Consider the following 20405-nt stretch of genomic DNA (forward strand, 5'->3'; position numbering starts at 1 on the left):
CTGTTGCAGAAGGCAGGAAGACAGAAGGCTGTGGTGCTGGTGCTGCTTAAGAAACATGGGGTCGACTTAATATCGAAGGACGGGCAGCAACGAACGCTCCTGTCACATGCAGCGGAAATGGGACATAGTTCAGTCATCCAGCAGCTGCTCAATATCGACGGTATCGATGTCGACTCCAAGGATGACAAGGGACGAACACCCCTTTCGTACGCAGCGGCAAGGGGACGGGCCACTGTGGTTTACCAGCTGCTTAAGAAGCAAGTGGTTGACATCAACTCTAAAGGCAAAAATGGACGAACACCCCTATCCTATGCAGCGGCTTGTCTATTTCATCGTAAGGGTGAGACAGTGGTGCAATTGCTGCTTGACAGAGTGTAAGTTGACGTGGAGGGAAAAGATAATAAGGGACGGACACCATTGTCATATGCCGTGGAGAGGCCTTACTTTGAAGTTGACAGGCTATTGTGGTCACGAATTGGTCCTTATGTCAACGAGCAGGCTATAGCATCACCCTCCTGAGGTCGGGTTCGTCGTAGCGGAAGCCTGTCTATAAAGATTTGGACATTTCTCATGGAATACAAATTCCTGAGGTTATTCACCTCAATCAATTCCTTTCAAGGTATTCAAATGGATCATATTACTACTTGTGCCAGTACTCGTACTGATTAGTTCCAAGATAGAGTAGTTGACCTAGCAACTTGAACTTGGAACTTTGATACTCCAGCACTGGCACTTGAGGGCTGTCATCTACAAGTTGCAATGACGCATTTTTTCCAAGCCTAAGAGTATATAGTACACTAAACTCACTCTTCTATCCCATATGCAAAAGAGCCAAAACATTTGAATTGATTAATCTTCTCCAGATTCCAGAATTTCCGATGCCCCCCCACATACACTAATCCCCACATGGACATGAACTCCGAACTGATTCGACTCATTCGGGCTAACACCGCTAATCCTGGACGTTTATGGCACCATATTGTGTCCAAATTAATCCAAAAGGGGTCCCAGGGTAGCAAAGTAATGCGGGGTTGCGGGGATATAGTTCTCGAAGGAATATTGTCAAGGTTTCGCTAGAAAATATTTAGCCGGAACTGTAGATGGGGTTATATACTCCCATTTATCCTTTCACTATGCCCGTTCAAGCTTTCAGTGCACGTTTTTCAAGGAACTCAGACTCGGGTATAGCACACTTTCATCAATTAGATGAAGTTACTCACTTCAATTGCGGTATTAGCCGCGGCACTCGGCAAAGTAAATGCTGCACCATCCAGGCATGTCAGAAGCACAGATCATGGGAATGGTATCGAGCTGGAAGTTAGTACTTCCAGTGGCAAAAGTGAGGCAGTTAAAATCCATTCCTCAGGTGAATCCAGACTAACAAAAACCCCAAGTCGTCGGACTGATCAACGGAACCACACCCAGCGTCCGTCAATTCCTCAACGTCCCATATGCCAAACCACCACTAGACGAACTCCGCTTCCTCCCACCCGAGCCTCTAAACCAACGCAATGAAACAATCGTCTCCACTGCTCTAGGACCAGCCTGTCCGCAGATCCCAAGTACAGGCGCCTCAATCGATACTGAAGTGGTCACACAACTCGATTTCAACGGCCCCACCGCAGAAGACTGTCTCAGTCTCGCTATTTGGGCTCCCCTATACCGCAAGAAAGAGTTAGTCCCGGTGCTCATCTTCCTTTTCGGAGGTGGATATACCACCGGCGGGATAGAAGTCCCCTATCAAATCCCTGCCCAATGGGTCCAACGAACACAATCTCAGATCGTGATCTCAGCAAATACCCGTGTAAATATATTCGGGTACCCTGGAGCAGCTGCTTTGAAATACCAGAATCCCGGTCTTTTAGATCAGCGGATGGTCATCGAATGGGTACAACAGAATATTGAAGCCTTTGGCGGAGACCCAGAAAGAATCGTTATCTGGGGCCAGAGTTCCGGAGCTGGAAGTTCTGATTTACTCAACTTCGCATACCCAGATGATCCCATCGTTAGTGGATTTATCTCTGACTCCGGTTCTGTCTTTCTGAATAATCAGAAATCCGATCCTCTGTTCTCGAATTTCAGTTATGTCGCTGGCCAAGTGAACTGTTCAGGAGACGCCGACTCCGAGTTAGCGTGTATGCAAAAAGTGAACTACTCCCGAATCGAGACCGTGATCCAGGATTACTCAGAAGCAGGCAACAATCCACTGAAATTCGTACCATTCGTGGATAATATCTCTATTTTCGAAAACTACACGGACCGATACGCTATAGGTGCTATATCTAATCGACCTGCTATCTTCGGTACAAATCTACGCGAGGGATATGAGGTCGCGACGTGGCCAGACGATCCGAAGACAACATCTCCGAATTCGACAGTAGCAAATGCGTTTACTGCACAGGCATTTTTGTGTCCTGCGATGCTGACAGCAGGATATAGAACGGGACTGGGACTAGATACCTTCCGGTATCAGTATCGGGGGAATTTTAGCAATATCTCACCATATTTCTGGTTCGGGGCATTCCATGGATCTGAGTTACCCTTACTTTTTGGTACTTATGGGGATTATCGCGGACCACCTACTGTGTTTGAGACTGAGGTTAGTGATACTATGCAGGATCTGTGGTTGGCATTTGCGAGGGATGGGGCGAAAGGTGTGGAGAAATTGGGTTGGAAGAGTTCTGCTGATGGGGATGAGGTCAATATCTTTGCGGAAATGAGAATGCGAGATGCCTCTGTGTTGTTTCCAGCGGAAAAGATTGATACAGCTTGTACACAGAGTGTTATTGATAGTATTCTCGGGGGTGTGAACCCCTTTTCTACTATTGTTTAAGTGTGAGACCTACTAGTGCTATAAGTCATCACTTATAGCACTAGTAGCCGTCAAGTGGTGCAATACCTAAATATATTTCATTCACACGACTTGAGCTTGAAACTCTCACACTCTCCGAGTCATCGAACTGAAGTAGTTTTGATCTTCTGGAACCCTCACAATCTACTCCGAGTCCACCATACTCTCAATCTCCTTCATCCACTCCAGACAATCGCATTGTATGACCTCTTTCGTCCTCTTGGAGACGAAAGGTTTCATCTTGTAAAGCCTGTACTTCCAGAAATCCCATCGCGTACGTCCTCTCAGTGACATCTTATGAGAAAAGCGTCTTGGTCCGGGCAACCAGTCATCATAATCATTCTTTGTGGCCTCAAAAATGATCGGCCCAACTTGAAAAAGCCATTCACCCATGACAGTGACAAGGTGATACTTGAACTTTGGGTATTGGGGCTCTACTGCTGCGTGGAACACTTCAGCCGCCAAGTCAAGACTGATGACAAGATCAATGTCCATCAGCGTGGCCAAGAAGGATTGGGTACTCAAGTTTCATTTCTCCCATCGTGGATAGTAGAGGTCCGACCAATCCTCATCCGACTCATTGTATTCCGAAAGCGGACGTACTAAGGAAAGCAATAGGGATCAGTTCTCACAACCTTGGAAATTTTCAGAGATGAGTGAGTGTCTACTTTTCAAATGACGCCATATGCTCAATTTGAAGATGGGCGTATGATAATGTTCCTCCTCCTCCTTCTCTAACTCACAGGTGCAAACCCCATGCCCATCCTACCGGTGTGTTAGCGGGTTGAAATGCAAATGCAGAATTCATGGAACCAGACTCACCAGGTTCATCCAAAGCCCTCCCCACCATGTCAAGGTGAGTTCTTCAAGAAAAAGGGCCATCAGATATATGCTGAAATGTTGGGGTGGGATCTGTCGGACTATCCAGAAAAACATTCTCTCCACGGTCTTAACAAATTGCCAAGCCTCTTTGCTGATAATGTCCTTGTGTTTTCTGCTGCCTAGGGGGAACAGGTTGTTCAGTTCTGTCACCAATGCCGGTATGCGTGGTCTTGGGTCCCATTGAGGAATCTGCTTGAGAATATTGAGGATGTGTCATTCAAGATGATTTGGCTCGATAAGCTCATCAAGCTTGATGGGCTCAGTCTCCGAGTCGGGATCATCGAGATCATTTAAGTTATCCATTTCGTTGGAATGAGACTTTGCGACAATGATACGATAGAATGGAGTTAGGAAGAAGAGTGAACCTGGAAGGTTGCGGTGAGGAAGGAGAGACCGAACCAAATGAGATGGCGTGGTTGATAAAGAAAGTTTGCAGTGAGAGAAAGAATGTGTAGCAGTATGGAAACCACAACATTTGAAGGATGACATTTTTCGCCAATCCTAATGTCAGCTTGAAATCTGTGCAGTAAATCCGATTGGGATTTCAAGTCTATATGCTTGATCCTTATTCACGGTTGGTTCCCTAGTACTATTCTATGAGAAAAGTGAGTATGTTTATATGTAAACTTAGGGTAGTGTGTTTTATGCAGGTTCAAAGTTCGATGATGATTCTGGCCAAGCAGCCAAGTATCAATTGATCAATTAGATGACTATCTCGCCATGCAGGGAAATAAATATGGTAATATGCAATCACAGGCAGAAAAATGTCCACGAACACGGCCTCGATTCTGTCACAAGCTCAAGGCAAATCGATAAGAACGATTCATACCGAGCAGCTGCCAATTGAGAGCAAATAGATATCATAATGGCAAGAAATGTTCAGAGAAGCGAAGGAGGGAGCAGCCCTCGGCCATGGCCAAAAAAACAAATGGGAATTCAAGAAAAAGAAAAGAAAAAGAAAAAGAAATGATGTGAAAAAAGGCCACAGCGAATGGAAAGATTTGAGAAGCGAAAGAAAAAAATAAATAAGTCAGACAAAGAAGAGGGTATCCACAAAGAACTGAAGTATTATGCCCGCGAGGCAGGTGGATGGAAGGCGAGTTCACGTCCAAATGCTCGAAACAGCTTCCCAGGCGGCTCAGGTAAAGGTTGGATGTGCTTGAAGGGAATAGAGCAAATAATAAGACGAGAAAGAAGAGAAGAAATAATAAGAAGAAAAAAAAACAAGAAGAAAATAAATAAACGAAGGGAAAAGTATGACTCTCAACGGCCTGCGGTAAGGATGAACAGCCAGACCACATAATTTCGGCTTGGAACGCTCCAAAAATGCGTTGCTTTGCAATGCAATTGTAATTTGACAATGCCCCGGAGTAACAGACGAGACTGTGTTCATAGGTACTGCTATTACTCGGGGACAGACTTCTTCCGCTGGAAGATGCTGCGCGTGCGCGACTTATTGCGCGGGTTCTTTTTATCACCACTGACAGTTCGTCCGCGGGAGCGACCCTCCTTAGATTCTTTGCCGGGTTCTTCACCCATATACTTGTCTTTGTAGATCCTATTGAGAAAACGTTAGTATGCTATGGTTGAGATGCACCGGGTGATGTTGGGATGCTTACCAGCTGTTGCCAACCATGCTCATGCCATTAGACTCGGCCTGACGGTAGAACCGTGCAGCCTTTTTCATGTCCTTTTTGCATCCAACTCCTTCGGCATAGCAGAAACCTGCTTCGGCCATGGCGTCCACATCGCCCCATTGTCCAGCAATCTCAAAGCAACGTAGAGCTAAGGACTTGTCCTGATCAATACCCCAACCATTCAAATGACTAACACCGAGTTCGTAAATGCTGAGTGCAAACTGGGCACGATATGCTTTTTGCAACTCTTTCGCTTTCGACGCACCGAGTGCGTCAGGGTTCTCTAGCATTTCCAACCCAACGGAATCCACAGCTTTTCGAAGCCATCGCACACCTTCCTGCTGGTTTGGCCGCATTCCCCAGCCAGAACGACAGGCAAGCGCATACATCAACATTCCAGTAGGATGGTTTTGCTTCGCGGCAATTCTAAAATGATATGTAGACTCATTCAAAGATCCCTTCTCGTGCAATTCAATGCCCTTAGTAACATGATCATCGGCCGTTGATGGTACTTGTGTTGTGGCAGTCTGTGGCCGCAGGGTACTGGCAGAGTCAGCAGATGATACCGTCTCCGCCTTCTCGCTTGCCTGGCGACGAGTTGATTCCGTGGATGGGCGCGAGGGTTTCTCGGGTTTCTCGGGTGTTGTGAGTGTTTGTGCAGAAGGTGGCCTTGGCGACACTTCAGGAACGAGAGTAGTCCGTTTGGGCTCAGGCGTGGTTGGTAGTGTTGGTTGTGCTGGCTGTGCTGGCTGTGCTGGCTGTGGTTCCGGTGCTGGAACTTCATGCATCGAATGGGGCTTGGGTGAATGATCTACTTGGGGAAATGTGGTAGGGGGTGGTGGAGTTCGAGCTGAACGAGGGATATCCTCTGAACGGCGTGGCGGCGAATTTTCAAACAAAGGCTCCTGCCACTCAAAGTGCGGAGTTTGCAATCCCGCAAATACTACGGAGTCACGGCCAAGCTCACGACCACGCGGTAGCGCATATTTGGCATACACAAATGATGACACGGCTGAGGAAGGTTCGCCGTCAACTGGTCGAGTTGCAGCTGCCTCTTCAGTAGCCAAAGGTAGAAGGATCGGAGCAGGCTTGCTCGGCCGATGCATGTGGCTAGACTGATGCGGTAGGCTGGTCTGCAGCTGAGGGGTTGGAGCTGCTGACTCTGATGCTCCCGGCGCAGAGAGACTGGTACTGGACCGACTCAGAGGGCGGGAGAAATTGAAAGAAGGTCTCGCGAGGTAACCGGTTCCCGTGGAGGTTTCAGAGCTCATGGAAGGTGAACGAGGATGGGTTCGAGCTGGAAAGGTCGACATAGGTGAGTACGGAAGCGAAACAGCACTTCCCGACGATAGTTTCCGCGGCTTGGAGAAGGTCGAACCTGCATTAGAGCTACTGTAATCATCATCAGAGCTCTCCAATTGATTCACCCGTGCACTACTCGATGGCCGCGAATGCGGCGAAACGGGCGGAGCCAGTGTTCGCGGGATATGTAGCCTAGAGTCGGTCGAGGACTGTCGCGAGGGACCTGTAAAGGCCTGGCCCACAGAGATACCCTCTGTATCATCTGCGTACATAGATTCTGCATCAGGGGATTGCGCCCGCGGAATACCATACTCGCCAGGCTCTTCCTGGATCATAGTTGTCCTGGGGGTCGTCTCATTATCATCGTCATCGTCGTCATAGTAGATACTGCCATAGTTACTACTGGCATGCGAGACAGAGCTGAATCGAGGGTGTTCGGAGACTGGGCGGTATTTCGGCTCTTCCACCTCTGGTTGTCCTTTCTGTGTCGGACGGCGGGTCAATTCCTGGGTATTGGAGTCGCTCTTCGGGGAACGAAAATAGCCCGGTCGGGGTCGAGATAGCGATCGGGCGACACTAGAGGGCGGAAGACGACTCATTCGTCGCTCTCCTAGTCGCGATTCATCCAACTGGCGGGCCAAGAATCGACCCTGGGCGGCAAAGGCATCGAGAGGAGACAGAGCCGGAGGAATCTCCCCATCGAAATGTGAAACCCGCGGGGAGGGCATACCGCCTCGTAGCGTATCGTGAGAGTTGGAGCGACAGTCGCTCAATTTACCTCGCGAAGGATTCATCGTTTGATTTTGTCGTGTTTTCTCACCCAATCTTTTTGGGGGTCGGAGGGGGGTTTCAAAGATCACGGGGTCGAATATCACGGGATTCAAGATCACGGGGGGGTCTTCCAGATTATGAAACTCGATATGAGGACATGAGGAAGAAGGGCGGATGAGGCTAAAGGAATGACAGCCCTGGTAAGGTAATAAGGTAGGAGGGGAAAAGAAGTGCGTCAGAGATCAGAGGTAGAAAGGAGAAAAACGGGCGAGGCCCTGACGATCACAATGCAACATAACAAGCGCCCCGTGCACTATCTGGGGGGGGGAAATAGGGGGCACTTTGTACTCAGTTACTCCTTTGTATATAGTAATGAAGTAGTTGGGATTAAACAAATAATATTAGCTATTGTAGCTATTCTATTCTGTTATGTTTTCTCCATCAATCAAGTACCCTTGTCATATTTTAATGAAGCTCAGGGGTTGCCAAGCGTCATATTCCCATATCCCCATCTATTGACGCCATCATAGGCTAGTCCACGATCAACCCTTATAGGCGCTGAGGTGGACTAAGGTGGATTTTGTTTAGGCGTTCTGTTTCTATTCTTGTTCACATTTTCCTGATCTTCTAGAAGAATGAGTTCTCTCTCCCCACACGGGTTGTTTCATGCTCCTAAGGTGGTTCTCCAATGATAACGTGGTTAAGTGGAGTCTTCAACATGCTTTAACCAATAGATAGATTATAATAGTTGATGGATCTCGGCATCCTTCCTGTTTGTTCTTTTTTTCTTTTTTTATTACCTGCAGAAATTGGTTTCAGGGGTTGGGTTAACCTGTAACATGGATGCTATATCATTATACTACACTAGTATAAGATCTATGTCTATATAACATCCAATATTCCCTATACCTACTCACTCCGAGTCCTAATGACCATCCACTGGAACTAAGTAAACTTCAAATTCAAGTTCTTTATTCCACCAATCCAATATTTTGATTCTATTCAACTCGGCAATTAGACTCGCAGTAGCATCTCGGCCCAATCCCTAATCGAGATTGGTTTAACATGCACCCAATCCGGTCATTCGCTAGTACTCTCCAATTCCACAGTTGTTCACTGCGGAATCCAGATCTTTTTAGGCCTTAGTCTCCCTGACTAGGTATAGTTAAAACCATAACTTCGGCTAAGGCTTTAGAGCTGTGATGCGGGCCATAGTGGACGTATGTTCCTGGACTTCTGTTTAGGGAATGTCCACCGATGAAAAAAAAACTTTGCGTATATGTAAGGTCGTAGTCCCATGATACCTAAATTTCTTAATCCGGAGAATATTCACATAATTCTTCAAGTTCAAGTTCTCAACTCTATCCTTGGATCCTGGTGCTTACTAGGTTACCAGGTAACTATAGCATCAGCTTGGAGGATCAGGCGTTCAACTTGAAGTTCTGAGCACACAACCTGGGAGGCCTGCCAAGGTTCGCAGCATCTACTACCAGAGGTAGTATATCACCGCCTAAATTAACTTCAACTTCATCTCGACAACTTGATCATCAATCTACTGGCTTCGAAATTCGTTCCTAGTGCGTAAAAGCACTGTCTACCATCATGCGTCGCAGTTGTCACATCTCGCGCGCAACACTGCTCGGCGATCCCATCCAAGACAACCTCCACCGCTTCGAAACCTCATGGCTCATATCCCCCACCATTCTGGCTTGTCTGCGTGGTCTCATTGCCCTCTACATTATCACCACAATTATCGTGATTTGGGTTTGGTATGGCACCCATAATGAGCGTGTGGAGATTGGTGAATCCTTCAGCTACTTTACCTGGTTAACCTACTGGGGTCTGTTCTTCTACTTCTTGGTCTCAGCGATCCACACGGCACTTTACGCACGGACAGGTCGCTCCGTCTTGTTTGATCGCTGTCCCCGTGTGTTTCGAACACTCCATGCTATTCTCTATGCCAGTATCACCACATACCCGTTTCTGGTTACGATTGTGTTCTGGGGCATTTTATTCACACCACCCTTTTACAAGACTACTTTCCCAGGCTGGTCCAATGTAAGTTATTTTCTTTTTGTTTCTTTGATCTGTACAACTGTACAAGGATTATTACTTCATATTACTTGATCTCCATGTCTCACATGCATCCACCCTTACCTTTCCCCGCCTTCAACACCTTGCACTTTCCGCCTTACGCCCTACGCCCTATACTACATCCCAGCACCCCTACATTCCACAGATCCCTATCATACCATTAATCAAGCCCAATAACCTAATACTAACGTACAATAGATCTCTCAACATGGCTTAAACTCCTTCTACGCCTTACTAGAAATCTTCCTTCCAGCCACAGCCCCACACCCGCTCGTTGCTATCCCTGCTCTGATCCTTGGGCTACTCTTCTACCTCTGTGTCGCATACATCACCTACTACACACAGGGCTGGTACTCCTACAGCTTCCTCGACACTGAACACGGCAAGAAGAGTGGGACTGTTGCAGGATACTGTTTCGGGATCCTGGCTGCTATTCTGGTCATCTTCGCTATCTCCTGGTTCTTCATTTGGTTGCGGAAACGTTTGACTGGTGATAAGATTAAGCAATCAAAGCATGACTCTGGGACCGAGGTTAACGAATTCTCACTTGGGGACGTTGATAGTGAGGGCCAGATGAAGGAGACTAAAGACGGGGTTCAAGTTTGAGATGAGATGAGTTTCATGAGGATGAGAATGTGGAAGATCCATTGTATGCATTATGGATATGAGTGATGCGTACGGGAGGATATCTGAGTATCTCATTGAACATAGTCTTACGCCTAACGTGTCTACGTGATAGTGACAGCAATAATGTTAATCAAAAGCCCAAATATTTGGCGCCATCAAGAGCGAAGAGGTCAGATTTTCGTAAGAACTATATACAACAGATCTCAAATTAAGCTTTAAAGAAAAGTGGAGAAGGGGTTTGTTTTGATGCTGGGTTAGATCAATAAGGATTATAGCTTAAACGCGCTCCCAGCTGGTTTCGCTGCCTGAGCTGGGACTATCAGAGCCCATGGAATATCCACTTCGATATCCCATCATCAGGCCGACGAGTCCACTTGGGATCCAGGTCCCAATCACGTTATACGATCGTGCGCCCCGACCCGCGTACATGATATGTTTCTTGGATCTCTTCTGTCCAAATATATTCAGTGATGCGGGTTCGAGGGCGTCCATCACGGCGTGGTGAAGGAATCGTGCCGAGGTACCTCGCACGGTCTTGGGTCCAGCAGAGGCGACGGGTCGCTGCTCAACGCTGGACAGGTACTGAGAGGCGTAAAGAGATCGCTGCTGTACGCTCCATGCGAGGACCTCGGTTCCAGCGACCTGACTTTGAGAGTCACGGTACGTCGGGCCTAGATCGATGTGGCCCAGTCGGAGCTCCACAACGTCGACGTTCTTACGTCCTACGAAACGAAGCTCCTGTCGGAGAGAGGTTGCGAATCCGGAGATCGCACGGGTTGCGGCGACTTCTGGACCGGCGAAGGGTGCAGATAAGGAGGATGAGACGGACGGGCATGCGAAGACGATAGTGCTAGTGTTGTTGCGGAGAGTCAAGAGAGGGAGGAAGGCCTGTGCGGTGAGAATTGGAGAGAGGATGCGGGTGTTGACGGTGTCTGCCCATGAGGATTGTGGGATAGTGACGACCGGCCCGGAGGCGAAGTTGGCGGAGGGTATAATAATGAGGCCACTTAGTTGGCAAGTATGCGGAGGTACTCGTGGATGAGGAGACTGCGGCTGGGTGATCAGATTGTGCAGCTCTTGCAATGCCGGATGGAGATCCGAAGGGGTTGAGGATGCCTATAAGAGTAAAATCGTTAGATACTATCGGATACAGAGATGCCCAAAATACTCACAGTAGTAAGATCCAGCCAGAGCGGTTTGATATCAGCGCGCTTCTCAGACTGAACAATATGTTCCTCGTCTGCAGATGAGACTGTCACATAGACGATATATCCCCGACGTTCCAAGTCTGCTGCGATAGCCCTAGTCATAGGTTCATGTGGCGACCCAGCAATAACTGCAATCCTAGTCTTAGCGCAAGCTCAGAATGACCGGCTGAAATTTTGGCTGGCAACTCACCCACAATCTCCTTCCGCGCACCATTACCAGCCTTTCTGGCTTTCCTCCGTCTTCCATTCAGTTTCTTATTTCCATACAGCAAGATGAAACCCGTTCCGACAAATGCAAGCAAAGCCGCGGTCCATGCCCGGTTTCGATTCATCCAGTCATAGACCCGGTCTGTCAAGGCAGTGGATGCCGAGCGCTTGGGCGCACCACGCATAGATGGGCGCACAGATCGTGGCAGCCATGACTGCTCAGACAAGGTATTCCGGATGGCGGTTGCAGCGTGGTCGACATGTTGGTCGATCGAGTCGGCGACTTGAACAGAGTACCGCCTTACGTCATGGGGTATCGACGCGAGCTGTCCGAAGAAATGTTATTAGCACATGGGATAATCGCAGCTGTTATATTTGGGTTCAAAGCATACATAATCGAAGAAAAACTGGTCGTCGCTGGTCATCTTGCCTGAGTTGATAAAACTTGGATGGAGAAAAGCGCAAAATGATAAGATTGTATTGATCAAGTCGTCTCCTCTTATCAGTCACATGAGCTCCAATGAAAGAACATCCACCACAAGCACTTGTGGACATGTTTGTGGGTTTATTTGATGTTAAATCAAAAAATTATAGTAGTTAATTCAAGCTAATTGTTGGCTTCACTGAATCCTTCCAAATATGCACATGCTACTATATCCTGCCCAGGTGGCGGAGAGGACTCCATGCTCTACTCGGATGTTCTATATTGCAGCCGTAGGTAGTACAACAACGACCATGAATTTCAGTAGCAGTCCACTAAAATTATTACAACTATAGCCCAAAGTCCGGTCATGCCGCAAGCCAGTTGGGATGATATAATATACACAACTTGAAATATCAAGCACTGTTCACTCCAAACTTGGTTAAGCACGTGATATTTGATACCTTGTATATCAGGCCAAATATTGATTATCCTGCATCGATGCCTTCCAGTTCTTTCTCTTACGAATGCCGCTCGTTTGTGCTTCTTTATCATTCTTCGAAATTCGAACATTAATGTCAGCAAAAGCGCCTAATTTGACATCGAATTTAAAGAATGACGTCAGGAGGAGGCCCAGCCTCATAGATTAATGATTCTCTATCCTTGCATTCAACTGGACTACGAGAACCATCGCCAATATGCCTGAACTAGATGCCCTTATATCAGAATACCGACATGAGAAAAAGCGACCACGCGAATCAGAGGCCCTTTTCATATTGCGCAAAGTGGCTTCCATAGTCAAGCCGATTATGCGCCAGCGCGCCTGGAGAGTAGGAGCCTTGTGCGAGTTTTACCCGAAACAAGGGAATCTACTTGGTATTAATGTGAACGGTGGACAGAAGATATGCCTGAGACTGCGGTATGCTTCCGATCAACGACAATTTCTTCCTTTTGAGCAGGTAGTGGACACGATGCTGCATGAGTAGGTTATCATTTCTTTTTATCCTGCAAGTCTCCTATGAAAAAACTGACCTGACTGATCACTCGAAGACTATGCCATATTGTCCACGGACCACATAATCGTGATTTTCATGCGTTGTGGAACCAGCTTCGTGATGAACATGAGGAACTTGTTATCAAGGGATACACTGGAGAAGGCTTTCTTTCCCAGGGTAAACGTCTTGGTGGAGCTAGAATACCCATCGACGAAGCACGTCGCCAAGCGCGTGCTGCTGCTGAGAAGCGGCGAATTCGCACCAAAAATGCGGGGACAAGACTTGGTGGTGCGCCTGTGCTTCGAGGAACAGACATGCGGAAGGTTCGAGCGGATGCCGCCCAACGGCGCATCGAGGTGACGAATGGGTGTGCTTCTGGAACAGACCGAGAAGTCGAGCTCCTAGAGGAAGAATCTCGAAATGGGTTCCGAACAAAGGCAGAAGAAGATGATGCGAATGAGGAGGCGATTCTCCAAGCTTTTATTGAATTGATCCAGGAGGAGGAACGGGAGAAATACGGATCCTCTTACGTGCCTCCCAGCCAGGAGAACCCGGCAGGGCCACGAGCGCAGGAATCAGAGTCCCACTCAGATATCGAGGAAATTGCTTCTCTTCCAAAGAATGTTACGGATAAAGATAAAGAAGCTCCCGCGACTTCATCTGTTTCCACACCCAATGCTAACAATAGTTCCTATGATTCTGCATGGACATGTACAACATGCACGTTGGAAAACCCGCCTAACTTTCTATGCTGCGATGTTTGTGCCTCGGAAAGGCCCACTCCATCCATTATCAAGTCTTCCGAGACCTCTGCAAGAACAGCGTCAACTCAAAATAATAGCGCCGGACCTGGAAGGCAAAAGAAGCGCACATTGTCTAAGACGAATGTTCAGGACAGAGAAGACCTTCCTGCGCGAGATACCTTTGCATTTCAGAATAGAAATCGAGCATTGGATACACTGGCAGACTTGGACCGAGATGTCAATAAACGGCCATTGGGATGGGTTTGTTCATGTGGTGCCTTTATGGAAACCCAATGGTGGACATGCTCTGCATGTGGATCGATGAAAGCATCCTCTTGATCTACTGGATCCGCCTGGCTTGGAAATGACTTTATGTGAACATGTTATGCAATGTATAGATATCCAAGAGGTAATGATATTCAAATGTCATAGTAATATTAGCTCCTCCGAATTGAAAGTGTCAACTGGATAATTAGCATATCTAGATATGAGGTCACGTGCTAGATGACTAATCATAAGCTCCACTCAAACCAAACGATTTTATTTTCGCGAGCTCGAGCTTTTCCTTCCTTCTCACACACCACCTATTTCACCAAACCAGTGTGAACAGGTTCCCAAAATGACCTGTATACCTCGTTCACACTGGTTCAATCTCTTAATGGTACGTTCTATCAATTGTATTGTACACCACATCGTCGAAGGAACAGCACAACGAAAACGTCGCTGTGAAGAACGGAAGTCCGAAACACTCTTATATGATGAGACATTGCATTAGAACCGGAATTATTAGGAAGAGCCGGAAGAGGTATGGCAGACTGGTATACCCAAAGAGGATACTGGCTGTCGTCGATGCTTATAATGGTTCTGCTGAAGGAGTGTTTCGAGACTTTTTCTTGCTGTCTTTTGACGATGTGGGAACTTTTGTCTTTTGTTGATACATTACTGACTGTATCTACTAGGATTATGATTTTTTTTATTCGTTAATTGCAACACGATGAGGAGTGCATAGTGGTTGTTGGATTGTACTGGAATTGAGCCAGCAAGTGTTAGATGATTAGAAGAATCCATTACCTCCTTTAAACCGTGGAATCCACATGTGCAATGATTTCTTTATTCAATTTGATTAATTATTCTTTCAAATCGTATGCATTTATCTGGACTCCCCTTGCACATGCAAGTACTTATCACAAGTCCTCAGCCCGCGCTTCGAGCGGCACTGGAGCAACAAAACTTTGCTGTTATTTATCTTTTTATCCCCCAGGCATGTGGTCTTGATCCTTCAAGTTTCTACTAGACCGACGCAAATAACTAGAAGCTCCCCTGCAGTAATAAAGATTCAAAATTTCATTGGCTTCAAATTCGAGTCTAAGTAACGAAGTATCCCTCCTGGTGAATATCATTTGCTGATTGCACACAAACAGAGTAAAAATGCCTTCATCAGTGCCTCACTTACCAATCCAGCAACACCATGTGCTGGAGATAAATGAGTCTTTTGAAGAAACAGACGGGGAATTCAAGTTTGCAGGAACACTCATTGTCTACAAAGCCGAAAATGGATTGCACCATGCGGTCTTGGAGGGCCGCTACACTTCTTCCGCCATCCACGCTGGGCTTTCAAAAACGATATCCAAATTCCAATCCCTGCCTACTGCCCTGAGTTTCCATTGGAATTTACGCTGACACCTGAGCCATTGCTGGTGAATTGCTATGTGAAAAAGGCGCCGCTTATCTCTTATGATAGAATTCGCGATGGCCCTGAACCGGACTTGATTGCCAAGTCTGTCCTAATGGAAGGAGAAATTTGCGAGATCTTGAAAAATTACCCTCATCCAAATATTGCAACTTACTTGGGATGCCAGGTTTCCGGTGGCAGAATCACCGGTCTCTGCTTCGCTAAATATCGATATATGCTGATGCAGGAGGTCAATCCTGAAAATCTGATGAAACGACAGTCGAGACGCTCACGTCAGAGCGTAAAGGATTATAGTGATGTGATAGCTGGGATTAAGAGTAGTCTTAGACATCTTCATTCTTTAGGGCTTGTCCATAACGAAATCAACCCTAGAAACATCATGCTTGATTATGAAAAGGCTGTTATCATTGATTTCGACTCTTGCCGGAGAATTGGGGAAGATTTAGAAGATGTTGGTCGCACCTATGAGTGGTTTGACGAAGCTCAAAAGCAGTCAAATATTGAGAATGATCTCAGTGCTTTGGAAGAAATTAGAATATGGCTAGGTGATGATTCGAAGGAATTTCAGTTTAGTGAATAGCCGGCTTAGATACAAAGGACGAATTTCCTGCAGCGAGATGGACAAACATCGAGAAGGTGTTCCCAATAACCTTGGAACAGTTATAGAACCCGTCCGATACATCCCTCGCTCATAGATGATCCGAATATAACAGATGTGTGCGATCAAGGTTTCCTAGGGGTCGCGATGGCGATGGCGATCAATTGGTTGGATCTTAAACCTGTGTAGTAGACTTACTTGTTGCTCTGCGGCTCTGGGTCGGGCATCGGAATAGCCCAAATTAGGGAGGTCTTTGGTGATAGTATTATTGAAAGAAATGGACGTTTTGATACGACAGATTTTGTACATAAGTGTGAAGAGGTTTTGTCAACCTCAGGTGGAAGCACTAGTAAAGCTTCGAATAAGCTACTCGTACGACACAACTAGTAGCTACTAGTCGTATATCACCGTGACTTCAAGTTCAAGTTCAACTTGAAGTTGGACTGAGACTCGGAGTAAGCTTGAATACCCTTTATATATTGTCACGGAGGTGCCCTGTGGGAGTATAATCAGGCCATTACAATCCGTAATGCTCCAAATCTCATCACCGGCATAGAAGAAAACGACCTCGTTGCAATTTCGGCAAAGGAGCTGTCGATCGTATCGCGCGGGTTTAATGTACTGAAGGGACACATATCTGTTGAGGCCTTCCAGCCGGTCGTCGTCCGAGGAGAGAGATTCCCATCGCGATTCCTATCACAGTGCGGAATCAGATCAGTCCTGTTCGCCATACTCCTAAAGGTAGCATACCAAGTCCTCTTTCGTTGTTGCCATAACAATCTGCGCGATCACTGTGTATGAAGATACAGCGTTTGATGATTTTGATATCAGAGCGAATCTCCACCGGGTAGTTAAGGAGTTGGTGACTTTAAACCACAATACCTCATGGGCATATACGTTCATGAAGTCGTGACAGGTTTGCATGAGCGGGGAGAAGTATTTACATGAATCTGGTCAGCTCTCTGAGTCTGAGCGCCGTCGTAAAAGCGGCGCCATCTCAGAAAAGAGACGGGGAATACTAGGCAGAGTGACCTACCTACTCTTCTAGTGGTGATCTACTGGCAGCAGATGAGATGAACTTGAAGTTGATTATTTGAACCTACTACTAGTACTACTACACGGACACTCACCGAGTCCTCCTTGACCTGGGCTCATTACTAGGACAGAATAATCGGAAGATACTCGTGAAACATTGTATATACGATGCAAGTGATCATTTAACAACAGATGTAGTATAATACATCCCTTGATCTTGGCTCTCTGAAACTCCCAAGGATATCGCAACTTTTGTAGAACCATAACATAAACCAAATCAAATCAAGGTCAACGCCCGTGAACATGCTCGTCCAGAAGAACACTATCCTCATGCCACGCTCACAAATTGCCGCTTCTTGCCTGTTCCCTTCTGAGCTTGAGGCTCTGTCCATTTCTCCTCATCAATGTAATTCTTCGTGCTATTTTCACGGATCTGGTTGCCAATGAACTGCAGCGCAGAGAGATTGAAGCCCATCTCGTCCTTCTGGCGGGTGAGGACCCGACGCAATGCCGCTCGAATACTATCCAACATGGGACGCATCATCTTACTTACGACGATCTGGCGGTGGTGAGTCTTCAGCATAAAGAAGAGGACACGGCAGGTAAGAGGCACGTTCCATTCACGCTCGGCCCAGATGTTGAGGAATGTGAAGAGAGCAGGAAGCTTTGAGAAAGGCAAAACCAGAAGAGCATCTTGCAAAGCAGCAGCAGGGACCTTTTGAACGGTGTTCAGGACATGTCGCTCGGCGGAGATGTTGCCAAAGGCAAGGTAAAGTGGGTTGCGGTTAGGGGGGGTTGCCGCCTGGGTTGGTCTCGCGCCACTCGCGAACCAGTTCAAGATCCTCCATGCCAAGGTCTAGGGCTTCCATGATCTTTTCTCCGGCCATAAGTGTGCCTGTAGTCTGCTTACCAGCATCAACGGCCTCGGCCTTCTCACCATCTTCACCGTCCTCGTCTTGCTCCAAAGATGCGGTAAGAGTGTTGTCGTAGGCCTCCTCCATCTCCTTCTCCCGCTCTTCCTCCAGGAACAGTGGCTCATCGGTTTCCTTCCAAATACGAATGCTCTTGTCGTGACTGGCACTGACAAGGAAGCCACCAGTGTGGCTGATAGTCAGAGCCCAAATCTCTCCGTGGTGACCGGTAAGTCTTTGGATCTGCTCAAATTTATCGCCGTCCCAGTACTTGATAACCTTGTCTTTACTCGCGCTGAAGAAGTTGTGTCCGTTTTGGTCCTTGTTGGTGGGGATAAATGCGACAGACATCACACTGTCCTCGTGGGCCAGTAGAGATTTGTGGCAATCACCAAAGTCCAGACCCCACAATCGGACAGTCTTATCAGCTGAGCAGGTGACAATCAATTTGCTATCGTAAGAGATATCCATGCTCAGAACGGGAAGCTTGTGGCCGTAGAGGTTAAGGAAAAGCTTGAGCGAGTCGACGAAGAAGACCTTCACAGTGTTGTCGAGAAGAGACACAGCGAGCAATCGCGCATCTGGGGAGAATCGGAGACTGAGGATATCATCATTGACCTTCAGGGTTCTTGTGTGAACCAACTTGAGGCGAGGAGTAGTACGCTTGGTACCGGGAATTTCCTCTTGGACAACCTTGAACTCCCAGAACTTCGCTGTCTTGTCGGCACTACCACTGACAATAGACTTGCCATCCGGGTGCACGTGAATTGACCAGAGTGGGCCATCGTGAGCCTTAATCGTATCCAGTAATGTTGAGGAAGCGATGTCAAAAACTTCGAGTTCTCCGTTCTTGTTACCAACAACCACGATTTTGTCACCAGGAAGGAAGGCGGAACAGAGCGCATAACCACACTCCAGAGTACGTAGGCAGGTTTCTGTGCGGGTGTTCCAGATCTTGAGACTGCCATTAGATGCGGAGGCGAGCATGCGGTCATCAGAGCTCAGAGCAATGGACCGAATATCTGTGCGATGACCGGGAATATCCACGGCCAAGTTGCGGGTGTAATCGGAGTCATCCTCGTCCTTCTTCTTGTTTGCCGGAACAACGCTGTAAGACTCCAACTGATTATTTGTAGTCGCAGCAAGAATGTTCAGACTGCTTGATTTGTTTGTCATCCAATCGAAGGAACGGACCTTTCCACCGGTTCGAACAATGACATGCGAGACAAAGACCTCTGTGATAGGAGCCGAAGAAACATCCTCAGGCTTGTCTGCATCAACTGTGGAGGCCTTCTCTTCTTCACCCTCGCGCTGAGCCTCCTTCTCCTTTCTGCGCTTGCGCTTTCGCGCCAAACTCTTCTGCACTTCCGTGTCGGAACGAATGCGCCAAATCTCGACTGACCTTTCTGACCCGTGGACACCAATGTAGTCCAAGCGAGGGTGGAATCGAATGCCAATTGTGCGGTCTTTACCATGGCGGTAGAATGTTCCTCGGTCTGTGAGAATTCTTTGACCCTCTGCGCCCACCTTTTCCTTCGAAATCTCGACCATGGCGCTCTCGTCAATTGACCAGACCTTCAGCTCTCCATCGTTTCCTGCAGTGATACAGCCGCCCTGGTCAGGCGACAAGCCCAAGCTCCAGCACTCACCATTTGTCTGTGCTACATGTGTCTCAATGCAGTGCTGAGATGCCAAATCCCATACCTTGATCAAGGCATCCTTGCCGGTTGTCAACAAGAAACCAGCGTGATCACCAAGTCCGGAGGACTGTAGTAATTCCGGTGAAGGGAAAAGGAAGTGGAGGGAGGTAATTTGGTCGGTGTGGCCGCGTAGCTTGAAAAGGCCTACTTCGGAGATCAAATCCCAGATGATGATGTCGGTGTCCTTGGAACCACTGGCAAGTCGCACTCCAGCATTATCGAAGACTAATTGAGTGATGGCGGATTTGTGACCGTTGAAGGAAATAATGACGGTGCTGGTACGAGAATCCCAGACGCGAATACTGCCATCTTCATAACTATATAGAGAGAAGAATTATTGTTAGCGACCGAAACAAAATGCTTGCGCATTGTAGAAAATTTGGGAGCCCTACCCAACGGCAAAGATATCTTCATCAACCTTGCTCTGGGTGACAACAGTGACTGGAACTTTGCATACTGAGTCGCGCCACCGGCCCAATAACTCTCCCTTCTTCACATCCCAGCAAAGAACTTCCTCGCTAGCTCCGACAATTGCGCGACCGGCACCTGTCTGACGGGCCGCACCTGCAATCTGCTCATCCTTAGCCCAGATGGCATTGGACGACGCTGAGGCAACGAGCCCGAACGTATTCGAGTGCTCGAATTTGCTGGTACAAAGATTAGCAACCTAGATATTCTCCCACGTAAGAAATTGACACATACTAGTAGGATTTCACCATCGTGTAATGGG

The 20405-nt window shown here is 47.4% G+C and overlaps 8 protein-coding genes across 8 annotated transcripts; 5 read left to right on the top strand and 3 right to left on the bottom strand.

The window, feature by feature from the left end:
• Positions 1-117: 117 nt before the first annotated feature.
• On the top strand, positions 118-378 carry N7483_009435 (ankyrin repeat domain-containing protein; the record flags this gene model as incomplete). The annotated part of the gene is made up of 1 exon (XM_057092862.1): positions 118-378. One exon carries the CDS (start codon positions 118-120, stop codon positions 376-378), a length of 261 nt encoding a protein of 86 aa, XP_056944036.1.
• Positions 379-1133: 755 nt separating this feature from the next.
• N7483_009436 (uncharacterized protein) lies at positions 1134-2833 on the top strand (the record flags this gene model as incomplete). The annotated part of the gene is made up of 2 exons (XM_057092863.1): positions 1134-1230; positions 1395-2833. The coding sequence occupies 2 exons, from the start codon at positions 1134-1136 to the stop codon at positions 2831-2833; spliced, it is 1536 nt and encodes a 511-aa protein (XP_056944037.1).
• A 2304-nt stretch (positions 2834-5137) lies between these two features.
• Positions 5138-7466, bottom strand: N7483_009437 (tetratricopeptide repeat protein; the record flags this gene model as incomplete). The annotated part of the gene is made up of 2 exons (XM_057092864.1): positions 5138-5291; positions 5353-7466. 2 exons carry the CDS (start codon positions 7464-7466, stop codon positions 5138-5140), a joined length of 2268 nt encoding a protein of 755 aa, XP_056944038.1.
• Positions 7467-9045: 1579 nt separating this feature from the next.
• Positions 9046-10143, top strand: N7483_009438 (uncharacterized protein; the record flags this gene model as incomplete). The annotated part of the gene is made up of 2 exons (XM_057092865.1): positions 9046-9501; positions 9736-10143. 2 exons carry the CDS (start codon positions 9046-9048, stop codon positions 10141-10143), a joined length of 864 nt encoding a protein of 287 aa, XP_056944039.1.
• Positions 10144-10440: 297 nt separating this feature from the next.
• N7483_009439 (DUF1776 domain-containing protein) lies at positions 10441-12004 on the bottom strand (the record flags this gene model as incomplete). The annotated part of the gene is made up of 4 exons (XM_057092866.1): positions 10441-11280; positions 11337-11500; positions 11563-11905; positions 11972-12004. The coding sequence occupies 4 exons, from the start codon at positions 12002-12004 to the stop codon at positions 10441-10443; spliced, it is 1380 nt and encodes a 459-aa protein (XP_056944040.1).
• A 694-nt stretch (positions 12005-12698) lies between these two features.
• On the top strand, positions 12699-14077 carry N7483_009440 (metalloendopeptidase WSS1; the record flags this gene model as incomplete). Its single annotated transcript, XM_057092867.1, has 2 exons — positions 12699-12982; positions 13051-14077. The coding sequence occupies 2 exons, from the start codon at positions 12699-12701 to the stop codon at positions 14075-14077; spliced, it is 1311 nt and encodes a 436-aa protein (XP_056944041.1).
• A 1089-nt stretch (positions 14078-15166) lies between these two features.
• On the top strand, positions 15167-16011 carry N7483_009441 (uncharacterized protein; the record flags this gene model as incomplete). The annotated part of the gene is made up of 2 exons (XM_057092868.1): positions 15167-15225; positions 15285-16011. 2 exons carry the CDS (start codon positions 15167-15169, stop codon positions 16009-16011), a joined length of 786 nt encoding a protein of 261 aa, XP_056944042.1.
• A 1381-nt stretch (positions 16012-17392) lies between these two features.
• N7483_009442 (snoRNA-binding rRNA-processing protein DIP2) lies at positions 17393-20394 on the bottom strand (the record flags this gene model as incomplete). Its single annotated transcript, XM_057092869.1, has 4 exons — positions 17393-17866; positions 17895-19992; positions 20068-20322; positions 20378-20394. 4 exons carry the CDS (start codon positions 20392-20394, stop codon positions 17393-17395), a joined length of 2844 nt encoding a protein of 947 aa, XP_056944043.1.
• Positions 20395-20405: the final 11 nt, after the last annotated feature.

This window comes from Penicillium malachiteum (genome assembly GCF_028827825.1).
Source record: "Penicillium malachiteum strain IBT 17515 chromosome Unknown utg000004l:1.0-4883003.0:1.0-4884900.0, whole genome shotgun sequence".
NCBI classification, from domain to species: domain Eukaryota; kingdom Fungi; phylum Ascomycota; class Eurotiomycetes; order Eurotiales; family Aspergillaceae; genus Penicillium; species Penicillium malachiteum.